The 17,281-nt window shown below is 38.1% G+C and overlaps 3 protein-coding genes across 3 annotated transcripts; 2 read left to right on the top strand and 1 right to left on the bottom strand.

Annotated features, from left to right (window-relative positions):
- The first annotated feature begins 775 nt into the window (after positions 1-775).
- LOC143468334 (small ribosomal subunit protein eS6-like) lies at positions 776-4,197 on the top strand. Its single transcript, XM_076965480.1, has 7 exons — positions 776-931; positions 1,355-1,486; positions 1,958-2,056; positions 2,328-2,439; positions 2,983-3,132; positions 3,528-3,685; positions 4,084-4,197. Exons 1-7 carry the CDS (start codon positions 926-928, stop codon positions 4,171-4,173), a joined length of 747 nt encoding a protein of 248 aa, XP_076821595.1. The 5' UTR covers positions 776-925; the 3' UTR covers positions 4,174-4,197.
- Positions 4,198-6,083: 1,886 nt separating this feature from the next.
- LOC143468104 (high affinity choline transporter 1-like) lies at positions 6,084-12,744 on the top strand. Its single transcript, XM_076965091.1, has 9 exons — positions 6,084-8,082; positions 8,140-8,288; positions 9,064-9,184; positions 9,890-10,038; positions 10,184-10,318; positions 10,956-11,109; positions 11,319-11,533; positions 11,795-11,941; positions 12,143-12,744. The coding sequence occupies exons 1-9, from the start codon at positions 7,902-7,904 to the stop codon at positions 12,593-12,595; spliced, it is 1,704 nt and encodes a 567-aa protein (XP_076821206.1). The 5' UTR covers positions 6,084-7,901; the 3' UTR covers positions 12,596-12,744.
- A 379-nt stretch (positions 12,745-13,123) lies between these two features.
- LOC143468138 (high affinity choline transporter 1-like) lies at positions 13,124-17,281 on the bottom strand. The gene is made up of 9 exons (XM_076965149.1): positions 17,071-17,281; positions 15,985-16,133; positions 15,793-15,913; positions 15,418-15,566; positions 15,203-15,337; positions 14,902-15,055; positions 14,484-14,707; positions 14,232-14,378; positions 13,124-13,893 (listed from the first exon to the last, which is right to left on the bottom strand). The coding sequence occupies exons 1-9, from the start codon at positions 17,246-17,248 to the stop codon at positions 13,528-13,530; spliced, it is 1,623 nt and encodes a 540-aa protein (XP_076821264.1). The 5' UTR covers positions 17,249-17,281; the 3' UTR covers positions 13,124-13,527.

Here is a 17,281-nt window from a genome sequence, read left to right as displayed (position 1 = left end):
ATTAGGCTACTAAGTTTCAAAATAATTGTAACTTTGTGCAAAGCAACAACAAACAATCAACAGCTTAATCAGAGATTTTAACCCAGGTACGCCACCATGCGCTTTGTTCAAAAAAAGTTTATCTGTAAACAATGTTGATCAAAACAAAACACGTATTTAGAACTTTTGTGTGAACTGGATTGAAATATTTAAACTTTGAAGAAATAGCAGTATATAAATTAACATTCACTTACGGGAACCATACGGTTCTGCATTGTTTTAGCAGCGGTTTTTGAGCCAAGAGTTTTCCTGACGTAACTTAATCTAATGGTAAGACTCGAACTACTAACTTCATCCAAGACCCAAGTTAAGTTTTACCAACAATTTATCAATTTTTTTCTTAAAAAGCTTGATTTGACTTGTGTTAAAATAAAAATTTGGTTTTCTTGATTTTAGACTTTATCCTAATTTACTGAAGTTATCATTTGTACTTGACGAACATGACTGACTTGCCTTGATTGAAAAAATAATTTAAAAAACTTTGCTTGCATTGGAGTTACGAGCAAGTTTTCTTGGATTGTGCCACTATTAAGATTTGCTTTCATCACTAGTTTAACCTGGCATTTAGTTAATCCGTCTTTGTCCGTCCTCTCAAAACACAAGAAATCTGTCTTTGCGATTGTAAAAAGATTAAACACATCTAAATGATTCAAACGAAAATCTAACCACTTCTTCTTGTTTTAAGCTCCATATTTATTCTTTATCAAGTTAAGTTTCGTCATAGCCTAAAAACATAAACAAATTCTTATCGTTACTTAAAGAACTCCTTTTCAAAATTAAAAAAATAAATATCTCGTTTCCATAACTAAATTACTTCGCGTTTCACGAAGAGATCTCGTTCTTTTTTTGGTGAAGGATGTGGTGAATGCTGTAGTAAGGCTGCAGTATGAAGGTAAAAATCGTTATTTTAAAACATTTATAATTGATTGTTAAGGCTAATGAAGTAGTGTAGGAAGCACTTCGTTCAAATATATATATTTTTCCTATGATACCCTTTTAAGCCATACGATTTAGCTTGATTTAGAACTTGTAACCACGTCCACCGAAAAAAGCAATTCATAGTTCGTTCTTATTTCCTTGGCAAATTATTAAATATTTTATCTCGTTTAAATTGTTTTAAATGCTTTACTGAATGCATATCGCATTGTTAATTGTGTAGGGAAAGGGCAGCTTTACGGTACTAGTTTAACAAGGTTAAGGGTTCACTCAACCTGTTATGCACTAATTGTAGTACATCGATATATCTGAGAGGCGTAAATGATTGTTGTCATCTGGGCTGACTTTTTTTGCCAAGCTATTGTGTTTTGTTTACCAGTTGAACATATCATATCCCGCTACGGGGTGCCAGAAACTCTTTGAAGTCGACGATGAAAGAAAACTTAGAATTTTTTACGATCGCCGAATGGCTCAGGAAGTTTCAGCTGAATGCCTCGGAGATGAATGGAAGGTAAGTCATTGATCTTAAAATAATTATATGCAAGGTACTTTATAAATTTATACTTCCAGGAGAGTCTGTTTTACTTTGTATTCCCACATAATAATTGCAGAGAAAACGCATATTAAGGTAATGAATCGTCATGTCATTTACAGGGCACACTTTTGCCACCGTACCAGTTTTGTCAGTGCTGTTATGGTCTTTTCCCAGTGTTGCCAAATTAAATGTGGTGGTTAATTAACAGAAAATTCTTCTTTAATTTTCTGTCAGTCCCCACCAAACAGTCACATAATTATGACTCTTTAAATAGTGCCAGAATGAGTGCAGATTATACATAGTTTTGTGTGTGCTTAACAGATTTAACAGCCTCCCAGTCCAAGACTTAGTTGTTTACAACCAATAGGCTACGTGTTATTTGTGACTAATCGGCAAAGTTTATTGCTTTTAATCAATTTCGTCTCACACATTGCCGATAATGTTAAGGGCTACGTACTGCGTATAACTGGAGGTAACGACAAGCAAGGCTTTCCCATGAAGCAAGGTGTCCTCACCGCTACCAGAGCTCGACTTCTTTTAAGCAAGGTGAGCATTTATTAACAAAAGTGCTGTTGATGTCTAAAATAATGAAATGGTAAATATACATAAAAAGACTATTTTAAATAGTATGATGGTTGAGCAGTGCAGTGAAGCCTTGTACTGTTGTGACCATACAGTGCCGTAATAACAAAAATCAGGTGTTGTTTCAAAGTTAACACGACTATTTAAATGGCGGTGGGCATTAAAATGAGGTTTCACTGTAAAACCAAATAAATTCATGTAAGGGTATATTTATTCAGTAGCTGTTATTTTTTAGGGCCATTCATGTTACAGGCCGCGTAGAACCGGTGAAAGGAAACGTAAATCAGTTCGTGGTTGCATTGTAGATGCTAACATCAGCGTTTTGAGCTTGGTTATTGTCAAAAGAGGTTTGTAGTTTCTTTTTCACTATGAACATTGCAAAACAATATCTACTGCTGAAAAGTGATTATTGTAAGCGGTAGTTACAGTAGAACAGGCCTGCACAGCATACTGTAAACTTTGTGGCCTAGCATGACATATGTTGCTAATAAAACCCTCTTCATCGCATTTCTATAGTAGTTTTACTTTCAATTAACAACATGACACGACAATTAGCAACTATGGCGGTTACTTGTAAAAGAAATCGGCTAAATTCCCTGCTCTATTTTATACATTTTTATTGCGTAGCTACAATTATTCAGTTATAATTAAAAATTGCTACAGAAGCTAATGCCCATCTTTACATGGTGGTTAACTAATGGTGGCGTTAGGCAGGGTTCCACCAGTTGTTTTGTGTCTGATATATTGCATTTGTGACCTGGATAACGAACTGTTCATGTTAGTGAAAAAATTTATATTCCCGGACGTACTTTGGTGGCGATGATGACACTGGGTTGGTTGTTAACGAGTTTCTACTGTGTTGTGATAATAAATATGACATAATGTTCCAGGCGAAGCTGAGATCCCTGGCCTTACTGATAACACGATCCCTAAACGACTTGGCCCCAAGCGAGCCAGCAAAATCCGCAAACTCTTTATGCTCACACCGGAGGACGACGTGAGGAAGTACGTCGTAAGGAGGCCTCTCCCTGCTAAAGAAGGTATACATGTTTAAGATGGATGTTGAAATAAAATATTGCTGACTTATACTCAAGGAACTTTGCAAATGATGGATAGTTCAATCTTGCTACGAAAATATATGAAGACACATAAGACACTAGATAGTATCTGATGCGAAAGTTCCATAATTAATAGATCGTTCAGCATTGTTTGTCTATTGTTGATTTGATCGTCAAAACTTTAGCATATTGGATTAACCAAATAGGAAAGCATGTTTCATGCTGAGGGGTATACTACATAGCATATCATCCTACTGCTGCTTGGCTGTTTTAAATGTGCAACAGTATGTCAGTTACATATGTTAGTTAACTGACATGCCAGTTATTATGAAGGCTATTGTTAAAGGATGTGATTTAATATCCTGCATATTATTCAGGTAAAGGCCCAAAAACAAAGGCCCCCAAAATTCAGCGTCTTGTCACCCCTCAGTGTGTACAGCGTAAGAGACATCGTCTTGCTGTGAAACGAAGAAGAACGGAAGTTGCAAAACAGGCTGAAACCGAATACAAGAGGCTTCTTGCTAAGAAGCTCAAGGTTAGCACAACTGTATACAATCCATATTTAGTTTCGTGTTTGCATGGAGTCTATGTATTCCAAATTTGGTGTCATGTGCACACAATGTGTTTCGTGACAAAATCGTCATGTCATTTACAGGGCACACTTTTGCCACCGTACCAGTTTTGTCAGTGCTGTTATGGTCTTTTCCCAGTGTTGCCAAATTAAATGTGGTGGTTAATTAACAGAAAATTCTTCTTTAATTTTCTGTCAGTCCCCACCAAACAGTCACATAATTATGTGATCATAATTAATCAACTGGTTAATTGCTTCAAACGGCCGAGATTCCAAAATGCAGACATGCAATTTTTGAACTATCTGCGGGATTTGTTGCAAAGTCGGCAAAATATTTATTCAAAATTACAAATAAATTTCAGGAGAAGAAAGAGAAGAGGATGGAAGCTCACAAGAAGAGGAGACTCTCGAGCTTGCGTGCCTCCCAGTCTCACTCCGTATCCTCGCAATGATAAAATTAAACCATTTGCGCGTCATGTCCTGGTTGTCTGAGTGCTTTGTTTCAGGGGCCGCTATGAGATAGACCAGCGTTGGTTGATTCTGTTACTCAGTGGATATGCTGAGTACACTGCAAAGTCAGAGTTTTTTTTTATAAAGCTATAACATTTTTTCCTGGAGGTGAGAATAATTAGATATCAAAGCAAATGGTCCAAATAGCACACCAGGGAACAGCAATCTACTCTCCAACTTCCGTTTGAGATCTTGTGATTAAATGGTGACTGGCTGTAATGTGGAAACACTGGGTTATAGTAAATCTCAACTTTTCCGGAAACAAAACGGAAATATCAATACATTCAAAGTAAGAAGGTTGAAAATGAAACTTCACGAAACCGTAGAAGGAAAAGTTTTTGATATAATCATAAAGTTCAACTTCCAGGACTTTGTTTCTCAGAAAAATTGTTTCCTATTGAAGTGAGGGGCAAAGAACTTGATATAATATGAAAGGACACTAACTGGACGTTCTGGTAAAATAATTAAATTTAAAGCTGGGTAGTTATCGCTAAAAGTCTCGATTTTTGCCTTTATGGTCAGTAGAAGAGGCTCTTGTTATGTCATAGATTAGTCACATGCTGTTGCTTTTCTTACGCGGTAGCAACTAGGGTTAGTTCGGAACAGCAACTGAAGTGTTCAATTTGGTTTATGTAAAGAAATGTATTGTAATTGAGTGAATTGCGATTGTTTTGAACATAAAAAAATCCGGTAGCACAATCATTTGCGTCCGTGAAGTTTGGTATCCTTTAGACTTAAAGTTAGACCGCATAGGCTACCCGTCAAACCGGTACCGTACTGGTTACCGTGGTTGGCCTATAGGCCGTCAGTCCGTCACCTATCAAGCTATTGGCTGTTAAAGCAATGTATACAGCTGTAACAGATACGTACGTGATATACAGAAGGTAGTAGGTACAGTACTGCTAAATTTATGAATTGCCGAATGTTGTATCTGACATCACAAAAGCCTTGACTACGTCACAATTAAGGAAAATTTTGCGATTTTCTTTCGCTTATAATTACCTAAACAACGATTTTTTTTCAAAACTATTTTACCAGATTATTCAGTGAGTAGTGTTCTTTGATATAAGATCAACTTGTTTATGGACTTGCCCCTAACTTCAAAGGTATTTACTCGCTACCATGCACTGTATTTTCTTTGGTAGCATTACGCCCAACGTGACTGCTTTGCATCACACGGGATGTAACCACCGTGAGCTTAAAAAGTTTCAACACTCTCATCTATTTCGGGCTTAATTGTTGACTTTCGTTATTGTCATTTGATTTGCTGTCGCGAAATAAGGACGACTGGGCAATTGTAAGACAAACAACACACCAACAATCATCGCTGTCTGCGCCGCGTCTTACAAAAATTGTTTTGGTCCTTCGAAAAGCTGAATAAATCCTTATTGGACCAATTCGAAATCAAGTACGCTAACTTTTTCGGTTTGTTATGTGCATAATTGGAAGTTTTTGTAGTTGGTCTTTAATGCGATATGTAAAAAAATCCATGATGACGTGTGTTCAAAACTCAAAGTAGGAAAACTAAATTTTGCTGTTTTCATATCTGAAAACGGCTAATTCGACGTTTTCTTATCTGAAGTGTATACTTTAATTTCGTTAAAAATTTTGGTAAACAAAAGCTATTAATAGCAAAGTTACGAGAAACGTCAACCCGTCGTTTCATAAAATTAAGTCTAGACTGTTTTTTTTAGTTCTTATTTGCGAGAATTGCTTTTCCTTCGAAGTCTAAAAGCAAAAAATTGACAATTTTCCTATTTTAAGACGTCAATATTTTCAACACTTAGTCCTTTGCAAATAGGATTTTACGATCGAAATATTTCTTGTATTTACGAAGCGCTTTTTCTCTTTCGTACATAGGCTGCGCAGAACAACAATGCGTCATGCTCCAATTTAAAGACCAGCCAAGGAGAACAATTACAGTAGGAATAAAGCATTTATTGTTAGAATGGATAAGGCCTACATATCAACTTAATTTAAATTTAGGCTATCAACAGATGTTGCCGGTTTACAACATGGTGCAATTTTCACGGCATTTGATCTCTTTCTAGTAACATTTCCAAGTTAACTTTGTTACAACTGTGATTTTTCCAACGCATCATTTGGAATTTTGTAAACGCAAGCCCTATTGTTCTTTTGTTTTCGTGTTTTTTCTCGCAGATATTTCAGAGTAGGGCCATTGTTGCCATAGTAGGTAAACACATGTGAGGGGTAAGGACAGAAAGTTGCTCAACGGCAGTTTGGGCTGGATATTAAATTTTAACAACTGAAACGACGGTGTTTTAAAAAATACAGGCCGCAAACTTTAGAAATACAGGCTGCAGTTTTGCTTTGAACGCAAAGTTTCTACAGGACTGGAATAAAGCATGTCCTAAAGGTGCAGATCCAGGGCGAGCTTTCTCAGCTTTTTACAAGCAATGGTTTTAACTGTATTTTTAAAACCGCAGTTTCCATCTTAAGTTTGAATTGAGGCTTTACCGAAAAAAAGTTGTCAGTCACAAAAGAAATAGGCTGCTGTACTGAAACAGGCAGAAATAACGTATTAGTTTGGTGAAGGAAAGAAATTGATAACAATAGGTTTAACCTATATAGGTTTTCCAACTCCGGCAAATTAAAGCCATCTGGTCACGGACAGGCTAATTTTCTTTAAATATAATTGGCCATATCCAAGTAGTCATCGATACCGGTTTAACCACATAAACCAGAATAATCCAACCACAAAAGTTATAGTGAAATTAGATACTTGGCGATATTTCCAGTGTTTTCGAACAATTGCGATAGTTTGGACAACAGCGCATTGAATGAAGTTGAACAAGTTGCCAAAAAAATTTAGTCAATATGTTTACTACGGAATATGGATTATTGCAGCTTTGGAATTAAGGTCGGTGGACCTATTATAATTAATTATTATAAATATTTACACCATTAAACATTGTGTCGGTCCCGAAAAAAATTTTTATCACCACTTATCATAAAGGAATGGGGCAGATAATGGGATAAAAAGGTGGCACTTCTTTTTTAAAATGATTGATTTGCCATTACGATGCCATACAATGATGATTGAAATGCCATTAACTACTATAGTCGGTCCTAATCATTTCTTCATATGCAAAAATAATTAACTTAACCTTAAGCAAACACTACAGTTTAATCGCAATCTGCTAGTGTTGTCAAATCGTCAAGCGAGTTTGCTTTAAGCAAACTCGTAATGAAGGACGAAGGTAATTTACGATTACACCTGAGAATTATTTCCGAGAGCAAATTTAACATCAAACACTTGACGCAGTATCCACCAGTCTACTTTGTGTTTATAAAGGCACTGTTGAGGAGGGAAACTGTATAAAGGATTGTTTAGAACAATAGGAGACGGTTTAGCTTAGTCAGTCATATCGTGTAAGTCTCATTTACCGTATGAAAAGAAAACGCCACCTCAACTTCACTTATTCCTGATGGCTGCGTGTGTTTTTCAAACACTAGTCATTTGAAAAGCTGTTTGAAAATTTCAGTTGCAAAGTTGCACACAAAGCTAGCAACCCTTCCCAAAATGCATTAGTACATTTGAGATTGAAAGTCATGTTTGAGCCAAAAATATTACTCCAAAGTATCTTTTGTAGTTTAAACTTAAATGGGAAAATTCCTTACTGTAAAAGAATCAATAAAAATCAAGTAAATGGCGATAAACGTACCCGGTTTAGTGTCAATTATAGTTTTCTATTTGGTCATTTTGGCCATTGGAATATGGGCGGCCTGGTACAAGCGGAGACGCGGAGGAAGCCCGGATGAAAATAACGAGCGGATCATGGTCGGCGGAAGAGATATCGGACTTTTTGTCGGAAGTTTTACAATGACCGGTAAGATTGTAACTTACCACTATGAGATGTCTATGGTTTAACGCAGTGGTTTTCCAGCTACTTGGGTTGGGGGCGGGTACATCAACGGAACCGCGGAATCTGTGTATACCCCAGGCCTCGGGCTGTTATGGACACAAGCCCCTTTTGGTTATTCAGTGAGCCTAATTTTGGGAGGATTTCTCTTTGCCAAGCAGATGCGGAAACAGGTACGACGACTTCGAGCTGTTTATCCAAAGAACGAAAAAGTCCGGTTTGGTTAACGTGGTAGTAGCCAGCGCATGTGTGTTGTCCGGGTCAAGTGACGAATTGGTCCTGCTGTAGCGGCTTCACCGATCGTTTAAAATCTTGTGTTAATCAGCAAATAAAAGCATAACTTCTTATCCAGACAGTAAATGATCTCTTAAAAACGATATCTGAATCAACTTTGCATCAGCGGTCGGTAAAACACAAGCGATCACTGATCAGCTATCAGCTAAACTATAAGCATGTGTAGGGATGTACATTCTAGAATAACGCATGCTAAAGAACCGAATCTCAAAAGATTCGAATCTAATTTTCGTATTTTTTCCGAATCTTAGGAACCGGTTTTATTGTATGATTGAAGGTTTTCAATGGCAGGTGCAAGAGATGTTGTTGTCGATTGTTATTTCACATTCCGATACTATGTGGTGGGTTAATCGTCATGAATTAAACCGTGGGTTATGTCAATTTGACAACTTTGTAAACTTGCTTGAACCATGATAGCTTTGTGAGCTTATTGCGAATTCAAAACAAAAGCATTGCTGGTGCTAAATATTTTTAACTTTTATGCTATCCCAGAATAGGATTCGAAATTCTAGATCCGAAATAAACTATTCTAGATTATTCTAGAATAGCCAATTGTTCGGTATTGTTCATCCCTAGACCTCTGCTAAACCAAACGCAAGCTCTGCTTTTACTTCACAGTCCGCCTAGTTTCGACAAATGTTTTTATTGACTCAGGGTTACGTCACAATGCTAGACCCTCTTCAACGCAAACTCGGGAAACGAATGGGAGGGATACTTTATCTACCTGCTTTGATGGGGGAGCTTTTCTGGTCTGCTGCTGTTCTGTCCGCGTTAGGTTGGTAAGCTTCGATGACGACGTTGCTTTGATTGACTGTGCAGTCCACACACAACAAACTGAACTCGAAAAGCCCTTTGTTGAGTTGCGTTGGTAATTGACTCTCAGTAACACGTCATGAATCACGGAATACAGAATTGGTCATGCTTGAGTAGGTATGAAAAGAACACCTTAGCAAAGCGTACAAAACACGCCTCGTAATTCATAACTTTCGGAAAGAAAGCGAATTGATAAACACTTTGTAGCAGCATGCACTGCATGTGGTATGTACCTGGCTAGAATCAACCAAGGTAGACAAATCTCTCCTGGAACTATCTACACCGCTTCTTTAAAGTCAAGTATTTACCTTCAATACATTTTACTTGTTACAATGCGTAGTAAACTCATTTTTGTTTCACCTCCGACAATGGATAATCTCAACTCACCAAAATTGGCTGCTCAGGATTTATGGTAATTGTGGCTTTTCAACACGGTTAGGTATTGGGCGTTTTATCTACATGCACTGGTTGACGGGTTGAAGTTCGAGTTTCGATCAGCACCTCAGCACCAAGTTAAATTTTATTTCCACTCTAAGTACAACTCAAAGTTCGTTATATTTAGTATTACGTAACATGAGAGACACAAAAACGTCATCTGCTATTTGCTTTGGTTTTGAGCCAATATTTGTTCCTGCCTGCAACCTTCTTATAAAAAGCATCTTTCCAGGTGGTACTCTGGCCGTCATAATTGACTTGGATACTGAAATATCTGTCATTGTATCGGCTTGCATCGCGGTTTTTTACACTTTGATTGGAGGGTTGTATTCTGTCGCTTACACTGATGTCGTTCAACTCATTTGCATCTTTATAGGTCTGGTAAGTGACCAAAGTTAACAAAGTTATCAGTTTTGCTAAAATCGTTTATCTACTTTGGAAAAGTCTACATTTTTATGATATCTAGATGAACCTGCATATTAAAACTTGCTTTTTGAAGCGAATTAACTCAAACATTTCTCTTCAGTGGTTGAGCATTCCGTTTGCTTTTACAAACCCGGCAGTGTCAGACATTGGCACCACAGCAGTGAATGGACCCAACTGGCTCGGCTCGTGGGATTCAACACAGACTGGAACTTGGATCGATTCCGCTCTACTGTTGGTACGTTCTCCACGTCATCATAATGTCAGCAATATGGATGGGCCGATACGAACCCAAACCCGAATAGATTCGCTGAATATCGCCTTTATGGAAGATTCGGGCGAACACGAATACCAACAATGGCGAACCCGAATACAATATTGCTTATAAATTTACTGAATTTTGTTAAAAATGATGATATAGTTTCCCGACAAAGCTAAATTGGAGTCAGCAGTACTTACAATGAAAGTCGTTTTCCGAACGATTTTGCTTTTTCAATCGTTTTTAAACACTATTTTTCGAAAGAAAGCGATTTGTTTATCGATTGCGTCATTTTACAAGTAAGACTTGACAACTTTTGGATGAAATTTTATTGTTGGTTCTAATACGAATAGATTCGGAATTCGTTCGTGTCGACCTTCATGAGATTCGGGTTCGCACGAACCAGAATAATCTTCCTTGCGGCACATCTCTAGTAAACAAGCCTTTTAAATTTCAAAAAAATGACGTTCGACGTTGGTGACGTTATGTCACTTTTGGGCATTTTTCAGACAGTTCCTTCGACTTGGACATGCTGAATGCATTTTAAATTTGACTTTTAAGGTTTTTTGTTGTCTCTGTGACAGTTTAGAAAGCTTCATCTGTCATATGTGTTTAGATATTTGGCGGCATCCCGTGGCAAGTTTATTTTCAACGTGTCCTGGCGTCAGATAGCGCTAAACACGCGCAAATTATGTCATTCATTGCATCAGCAGGATGTATCATCATGGCGATCCCATCGGTGCTTATTGGAGCTATCGGTGCTTCAACGGGTGAGCGAGTCGATCACTTATTCTGTGGTCAGCAGCATCGATATACTTTTAACTTATTTTTGACAACTTTTTTCTTTCTATGTTGTACGGTTCAAACTACACTTTTCTTTTTACACAAAAGGCTCAACTTAAACCATCGTGTTACTGCATGTGACCGACACCGATAGACCGTTCATAAAACGTTCTTAAAACCAATGCTTTTCGTGCAGATTGGAATGCAACTGCTTATGATGGCGATCCCATCGCCAAGAGTCAAGAAGGCCTCATCCTGCCCATAGTGCTTCAATACCTTACTCCTGTGGCAGTCAGTGTCATAGGGTTAGGAGCGGTTGCAGCCGCGGTCATGTCATCAGCGGACAGCAGTATCCTCTCCGCCTCGAGCATGTTCACGAGGAACGTTTACAACCTCGCTATTAGGCAGAGTGTGAGCTTGTAATGTTATTGCATAAATGCATTCTAATTTTTCAAACTCGACTTGATCATTAATTTGATATCACGACTGTGATGATGAATTTGACATAAATCCTAAACTCTTGTGCAATTAGAGCAAGGACAGCAAACTATGTCTTTCGTATATTAAAGTGGTCTAAACTCTAAACGGACCCTACAGCGGGATGAAATAAATTCGTAATGGGTGAGTAGTGATATTGAGTGTTAATGAAGATGTTTTCATTCTACTAAATAGGCTTCAAAGAGAGAACTGATTTGGGTGATGAGGGCCGCCGTCTTATGCGTTGGCGCAGTTGCTACGGTCCTCGCTCTGACGATTAACTCCGTTTACGAACTCTGGTTTCTAAGCTCCGATTTTGTCTACGTCATCCTTTTTCCACAGGTTAGAAGAATGGATTATTATTTTTAATCGGCATCATCTATGGTGTATGACGCATATCATTGTCATTTGCTGCTGTCTTTATTTGTGGCTGACGTAGTGAGGTATTGTATTAAGTGGATAAGACAGTCACTGTTGGGTAGTAAGCTTGGATATTTTTAGACTTATACTGCAACTTTCATTTCACTGTATTGTTCTTTGCAGCTCCTTAGTGTAATCTATCTTGACCCAAACACTTACGGATCGATACTTGCTTTAACCGTCGGGTTAATATTACGATTAGGGGGCGGAGAAGAGACGTTTGGGTTAAAGCCCTTCATCCCCTACCCAGGAGGGGCAAATTTTCCCTACAAAACCTTCTCCATGGTCGTATCTGCAGCTACGCTTATTCTGGTGTCTTACGGTGTCAAGTATCTGTTTGAAAGTGGCAAGGTACCGGCAAAATACGATTTCCTTCGATGCAATTTGGCCAACGGAGGCCGCACCATCAAGCTCAAAGTGGATGACGAAAGCAAAATAAATGCGTTTGAAAATTCTGACGCACATATGAGCGAAGATGCGTTCGAAACGAAAATCGAAGCCGAGTTTGGAATGAACTTGCACGAAGGTCAAGGCAACCCATCTTTTGAAACCGAAATCGAACGCACTAAGCTTTAAACAAGACAGTTCAATTTTTTAGGCAATTATTTACATAATTTTTTCCTTGTAATACTTTTTTGATAAAAACTTGTTTTTATTGTTGTTTGAATAATTTCAAAATATATTTGTTCATGAAATTGTTTCGAAATACATTTTTTTAAACAGCTCTCAGTCATCTTATCATATATAAGTAGTCAACTCAGTAATTTTCACGTCTTAGGATAAGTTGAAAGTGTTGTTGGGCTTGATAAATACCGGAGATATATGTTTACGATTTCCACTACGCAGGGTGGAGTATTCAGAGGTTGAGATTAGGATACAATGGCCGTTTGAGCCAGTACGGCAACTCATGTCTTTTACCGTCAGGATGCTAGATCCGTTACAGCGAATGTTGACGGATAAAATGGGAGGTGCCCTTTTCAGCATTCCTTCTTTTATTGGATACTTGTGGTGGACAGCTTCTATTTTCATGGCGCTGTGTAAATACAAGTCTTCAATTTCTTTATCTTTGTGCCTTTGCTAACATTTCGACGAGATGTTGGCTTATACGTGCATTTGTGTAATAAACTTGTAGGCTTCTTACAAGTTTAACAAAACAACATATATATCATTGGTAAAATGTTTTTGAACGCACATATCAGTAAAATTGTGAGATGTCGTTCCATACATACACTCAACAATTATCTTGCTGCCCTTAAATACACCAATCTTTTTTCAATGCAGTCTTGATTGGGTTAACTGGATTGTATGGTATGGGTATGGTATCACCGCTGGCTCTATCTTCGAATCTCAACACTTTTATAATGTCAACAGCAAAAATAAATCTTGATATTAGCTTATACCAAGTGTTGCGAAGAAAAACAAAGCATTGAATAATTTGACTAAAAATTCTTTTATGAAAACTACAGTATATATGGTTTTTTATAGCTTTTCAGTTTTGGTTTTCATGATCAAAGCTGCACTTTCTGTTGAATGATTTCAAGTTTTACGTTTTCATAAACTACATCGTTTCCAATTATCTCTTCCAGCGTAAGAGTGCGACCTCCTCTGGCCAATTTACATTGAAAGATGTCGTATTTTTCCGGGATGATTCCCTTCTCAAAAAGATACTTGGCCACGTAGGAAAACACGACAAGAGTGATGAAAGACACAACCATAGCGAAGGTCTTGAATGGGAAGTTGAGTCCTCCAGGATAATGGATGAAAGGATCCATGTTAAACGCAGGTTCCCCTCCTCCCACACGAAGAATGATTCCGATGACGTAAGCAGGAAGAGAGCCATAGGTATTGGGATCCAAGAAAAGTGCGCAAACGAACTATCAAATGTAAAGCAATAGTTGAATTCAACTTAAAAACGAGTGCTTTTGAAGGAAGAGCACATAAGAATATGTAAATAGAGTATGGCTATACACAAATCTCCGCTTAAAATATATAGGCTATTATTTTTTCTTGATGTAGTCTAGTTTGTAAGGAACATTTTTTAAATATCGTTTTCTTTGGATAACTCACGGTTTGCTTCTTAAACTGTAGGCCTATTCTGTTAACTGTAAATTACGTCATTTCAAACTTGCACATTCAAGTGGTATATGAACGTGAACGTGATTACAAATGACAAAAACCTTGAGTTAGATAAAATGGAAAGTTAGAAACGAACCTGAGGTACCAGAGCCACGTAAACCAAATCGACGCATAGAAACCACAAAATATAGACCGAATGAACAGTAAGTGCAAGGGCAGCGGCGGCAACGGTAAAGGAGACCGTAGCAAGTCTCATTACCCATTGAAGTTCTCGTCTTGTCGCCTGTTAATAAGAATAAAGCATTTTAAACCTAAATCACGGTTATACTATTGACAATATTAAAATATGAATTAGTTTTTGAATGCCAGGTCGAGTTACTTTGCTTACGTTATGACGAAATCCAAAATTGTAAACGTTTCTTGTAAACTGACTTGAAGACGACAGTATTGCGCTGTCAATCGATGACATCACAGCGGCGGCCAACGCTCCTAAACCAATCACAGCCACCGCGGTTGGTGTCAAGTAGCGAAGAATTATGGGAAGGATCAAGACTTGTTCGTTTTTATCCAGCGGAGTTTTACCGGCGCTGTCATAATCCGTTGCATTCCAGTCTAAAATTTTAAACGAAGTTCAAACCATGGCCTACATTAGTGTGGTTGAAGTAATCACTTGTAGCAAGAGGCTATATTTTACTGTAGATATAAATTCCAAATGCTCTGTGGTTACTATGGTTACTATGGTTACTATGGTTACTATGGTTACTATGGTTACTATGGTTACTATGATTACTATGAATTTTCCGCACCTGTGGAAGCCGCTATTGCCCCGAACAAAATAGAAGGAACTGCCATGGCTAGTGTGGCGAACCCAGCAATGTAAGACACTACCTCAGCTTTCGTGGCTGAAGCCGTGGCCAAAATACGTTGATACACTGACTGCCAAGGTAGTCCACCGACAGCCTTTGACATAGTTTATACAAAAGATTTTCCTAAAATCACTGTTGCTACAGACATAAAGATAAATTTGCATGTATTGTTGAAAAATAAGCATGAAATAGGTTTTCTTTATTGAAGACAATACAACTCGTGTGCACATAGACAACATACCACTAGCAAGAAGCCATCAACCCAGTAGCCTACTGCTTGCCAGTCCCAGGTACCCAACCAAGTCGGCGCTTCGAAGGCAGTGGTGGTGATACTCGTTACAGCTGGGTGGGTGAAAGCGAAAGGTATGGCAAGCCACTGTAAAACAACTCAATAATTTGCTATTTCCAATCCAAACTGTGGCAAGTCGGTCACTCAAAACACAGCAAGCATCTCACCAAGCCAACAAATACGAAGGAAAGTTGGACGATGTCAGTGTAAGCGACTGAATAGAGCCCACCGACTAAGGTATATGAGACAGCGATGCATGCGGAGAAGATGACAGAAATCGAATAGCTCAAGTCGATGATAACTGAAAGAGTTCCGGCTGAACACAGCACAAACAAGCTTTAAATGTTTTTTTTCCTTTAATTCTATGGGTTTGTTAAGACTTTAAAAGTGCGTTATAATTTCGTAGTATGGACACAAAAATTTTCCATATTTTTTTGTGGAAATCCTATACAATCTAGATATGGTGGTAGTAATTGCCCTTAAATTATTTTTTGATTACAAAGCGCCCATATTATGGCCTAGATGTATCGAAACAAAATTACCCAAAGCAGCAAGTATAGAGGCAGACCAACAGAGGTCGCCCAAGAGCGCAGGTAGGAAAAGCAATACTCCCATCCACCGGCCATACTTATATTGCATGGGGTCCAGCATAGTGGTGAAGCCCTGGATTTATAAAGCGCAATAATTGAAATTTTTGATAAATTTCACCGATAGTCAGCCATTCTGTAATATACCTGGTTCTTCATTCGTTTCACAAAGAATTTTCCGATGATCAAAAGAGTAAGGCAAGCACTGAACGGAGATGTGGTCCACATAAGGCCGTACCCGGGAGTGTAAACATATTCGGCGATACCGTTGATGTAACCTCCGCCCACCCAAGTAGCTGCAAAAACAAGCTTTGTAGTTACGTTGCTTGAAACATTTGAAAACCTTTCGATGCCCCACTTGAACTTAACGTAGTTTCACTCTGTGCAGTTTCATTTGATAATAGTTATTGCACCTTTCACGACACATATATTCTGAGTACAAATTACAATCTGATGCTTTGTTTTCAAATGGAATTAATTTGCCTGGAATTTTTTTTCTCCTTCGTTGGCAAATGCATTCATATGCATTATGCAGTTATGGGTAAATTACTAGGTTTGAAGTCTTCATAACCTAAGTGGTGTGGGCAAAGAGCTGATGCAAGTTGATTCTACTTCTAAGTAATGTTTGTGGTAAACAGATCAGTTTTTGCAGACAAGAAATCGTTGCAGAGGCGGTCAACATATAAAGGTATTGGAACAGCAAAACCAACAAAATTATGCATAAACCCTGACGAAAATATTTGAAAAGTGAGTGGTTGGTAAGCATTGTGTTCCAAAATAATGTGCGGACGGGGCTTGCATTTCTGAGATAATAACGCTTTCAGCACAATCAACAACATTCTGACTCCATATTGATTCCTTCGATTTCTGAAAAGATGATAATCGCTATATATTCTGCTACCTTCAGTATATTGCATTCTCTGTACCGCTATTTGCCGCGTCCTTCTTCAAAAACCGCTGTAACGTGTATGGATTTCACGTCGTGATATCACGACGATGCTATACCACCACGCATGGTATTACAAGCGGCAAATTTGCGAGTTTTTTCGGCAAACGTTTCAAAATAACGACTTAATCACTTAATATTTCTAAAACACATTTTAGCCTCAGGTGTGATTTGTTTGCGGCTCGGTGTTAACTTGCTTTCGCATTTGCTCCTGGCTGTAAGAAATTTTTTAATTTATTTGCTAATGAATATATTAAATTTAGTTTCAACTGTAGCTGATATACTACCAGTCAATGTGAACGATCCAACTATTAATCCAATATCTCTTGCCCCCACCATGGGCCGTTCATTGCGTTTATCCTCCCCTCCGCTTTTCCGCTTTTTCCAGGCAGCCCACAGGCCGACTGCAAGTATAATCAAGTAGAAGATGATGACAGCTACTAGCCCAGAGACAAGAATTGCCATTGTATAAAGCACAGATTATTAAGTTACAAACAA

The sequence above is a fragment of the Clavelina lepadiformis genome, chromosome 1 (assembly GCF_947623445.1).
Source record: "Clavelina lepadiformis chromosome 1, kaClaLepa1.1, whole genome shotgun sequence".
In the NCBI taxonomy this organism is placed as follows: Eukaryota; Metazoa; Chordata; class Ascidiacea; order Aplousobranchia; family Clavelinidae; genus Clavelina; species Clavelina lepadiformis.
The sequence above is the reverse complement of the archived record's forward strand: the minus strand, read 5'-3'. Positions and strand labels throughout refer to the sequence as shown.